The sequence below is a fragment of the Neophocaena asiaeorientalis genome, unplaced genomic scaffold, assembly GCF_003031525.2.
Source record: "Neophocaena asiaeorientalis asiaeorientalis breed wild unplaced genomic scaffold, Neophocaena_asiaeorientalis_V1.1 scaffold357, whole genome shotgun sequence".
Taxonomy (NCBI): Eukaryota; Metazoa; Chordata; class Mammalia; order Artiodactyla; family Phocoenidae; genus Neophocaena; species Neophocaena asiaeorientalis.
The window spans coordinates 670,953-673,022 of record NW_020173270.1 but is presented as its reverse complement, the minus strand read 5'-3'; the positions used below and the strand labels follow the sequence as shown (position 1 = coordinate 673,022).

Genomic DNA, 2,070 nt, shown 5'->3' with positions numbered 1-2,070 from the left:
AGGGGCTGGCTGACCATCAACAACATCAGCCTGATGAAGGGCGGCTCCAAGGAATACTGGTTTGTGCTGACGGCCGAGTCACTGTCCTGGTACAAGGATGAGGAGGTGAGTGGCTGGCAGGGGTGGGACGGTTGGGCAATGGTGGGTCGTGCTCTCCACACCTCCCTCCTCTGCGTGGCGCTCCCTCAACTTACTGCCCATTCGGGAAAGGCTCCCTGAGCGCCACCGTTCCGCAAAGCTTACCATTAATTAGGATGGTATCAGCCAGGGCCGCAGGGTGTCCAAAGGCACTGGGCATCATATCCGAGCCCCTCACGGCCCCCCGTGCGGTCGTGCCTCGTGGGGGCTGGGCTCCCTGAGGAGGAAAGGGGCACGGGGGAGGCTCCAAACTGATCCCACCCTTCAAAATCATGGCAAGGTGGGGGCTTTCAGAGGGGGCACAGCCTGGGGTTGGGGACTCAGGTTCACGCCGAGGCTGCTGGGGTTCCATTTTCTATAGCTAACCCAGGCTCAGTCAGGCCCTTAGCCTCTCTGGGCCTCAGTTTCCCCATCCGTGAAGTGAGGTAGAACGGCCCTTGCATCTTTGAGGTGCTCCGTCACGGTGTCTGTCTTGAGATCATTCTACATGTGCTTGGCCTCCTCAGAAGGATGAGGGAGGCCTCTGGGAACAGCACCAGGAATAATAAGCACAGGGGGTGGTGTTGCACATTGCCTCGTGCCATGGTCTCCCTGAGCCTGTGGACGGGGCTGTGAGTGAGTGCGCCCCTGTTCCCTGGCCCAGCGGGCAGCCCCACCGGGTGCTGCCGTGCAGGTCCCTCCTCCGCCTCGGCCCATCCTCCCGTCCTGAGTGGCCCATTTCGTGGCTTAGTTCTCTTAACAGAACGACAGTACTGTGGCTTAGTGGCCTGGGAGTGAAGCCACTCCTCTGGTGTGACTGCCTGTTGCCACTCTGATACAGGCTTCCAGGGGCCACCAGCGAGGGCCGGTGTGTTTCTCTGGGTTGCCCTGTGAGAGATAACACAGGCGCTCCCTGTCGTCAAGGTGGTGTTAGGTGGCTATCGATCTGCGTCTGTGACGGAGGTCCCAAATGAAGGCACTTACAGAGGTGGTCTGTTTCTTGCCCGCATCCTGGTGAGCTTGGCAGCCCTGTGCCGTGAGGCTGGCCAGGGCCCTGGCTCCGCCTCCCCCATGGCCGTCGTAACACATAGCTCCTCCTCGTGGTCCAGGATGGCTGCCCCGTGCCCATCACCACGTGGCCACGGGAGGGAAGGAGGTGCCTGACAAGGAAGGCACACGCATCTCTCTGTACACATGCTCGGGGATCTTTGCTTCCGTCTGTGCTTCGCCCACATGGGATGGCACAGCCTCCAGCCCGGCCCAGGTGCCCCCGGAGGAGAGGCCGGGCTTCTCTGGTCGCCCCTGGAGCTGCCCTACCTGGCTCTCCCCACTTGGGGTTTTGGGGTGACCCCCACACCTGGGGCTTCACTGGCAGCTGACCCCATCCCGGGACAGGCAGGCCTGTGCCCAACCATGTGTATTTCCACCCAGGCTCAGAGACAAGACAGGTAGAACTCTGTTGGCACCCCTGGGTAGCCCTCTCTTGTTTTTGAAGCCCCTGCCCTGTGCCAGGCTCACTGGCTGGGAGAGCCTGCCGTGGTCCCACACGGAGGGCATTCTCTTCTTCCTCCTCCTCAGTAGATACTCACATTCCTTTTGTCAGGGAAGGAAACTGAGGTTCTGAGCAGTGACTTGCCCCCATGTCACGGGGTGGGGAAGTGTCCCCATGCGGTGGGTACAGGACACAGGCTCCCTGACCCGAGGCACCTCAGCCCCACACCTGGACCACTCCCCACTGCCCAGGAAGGAAGCGGTTCCCACACGTGGCGGGTGTTTAAGAGTAGAATGTCATCATCCCACTCCCCGTGAGGCCAGAGGCTCACCGCTGGAATGTCGTGAAGGCTTGGGAGCCCCGAGTCCCCCAGGGGACCTTGTCTGGGTGGCTGCTTCTAAACTGGGGTTGTCCAGGACCCTGGCGCCTTCCCGGGTCGAGATGCAGAGGGAGGGTGGGTG

At 61.6% G+C, this 2,070-nt stretch overlaps 1 protein-coding gene across 1 annotated transcript in view; it reads left to right on the top strand.

Moving 5' to 3' along the window:
• Nucleotides 1-2,070, top strand: part of DNM2 (dynamin 2) — a 99,984-nt gene that overhangs the window by 78,555 nt on the left and 19,359 nt on the right. Inside the window, exon 15 of the mRNA XM_024745713.1 lies at nucleotides 1-105. Within this exon, the coding sequence (XP_024601481.1) occupies nucleotides 1-105 (105 nt within the window). The remainder of the gene's footprint in view (nucleotides 106-2,070) is intronic.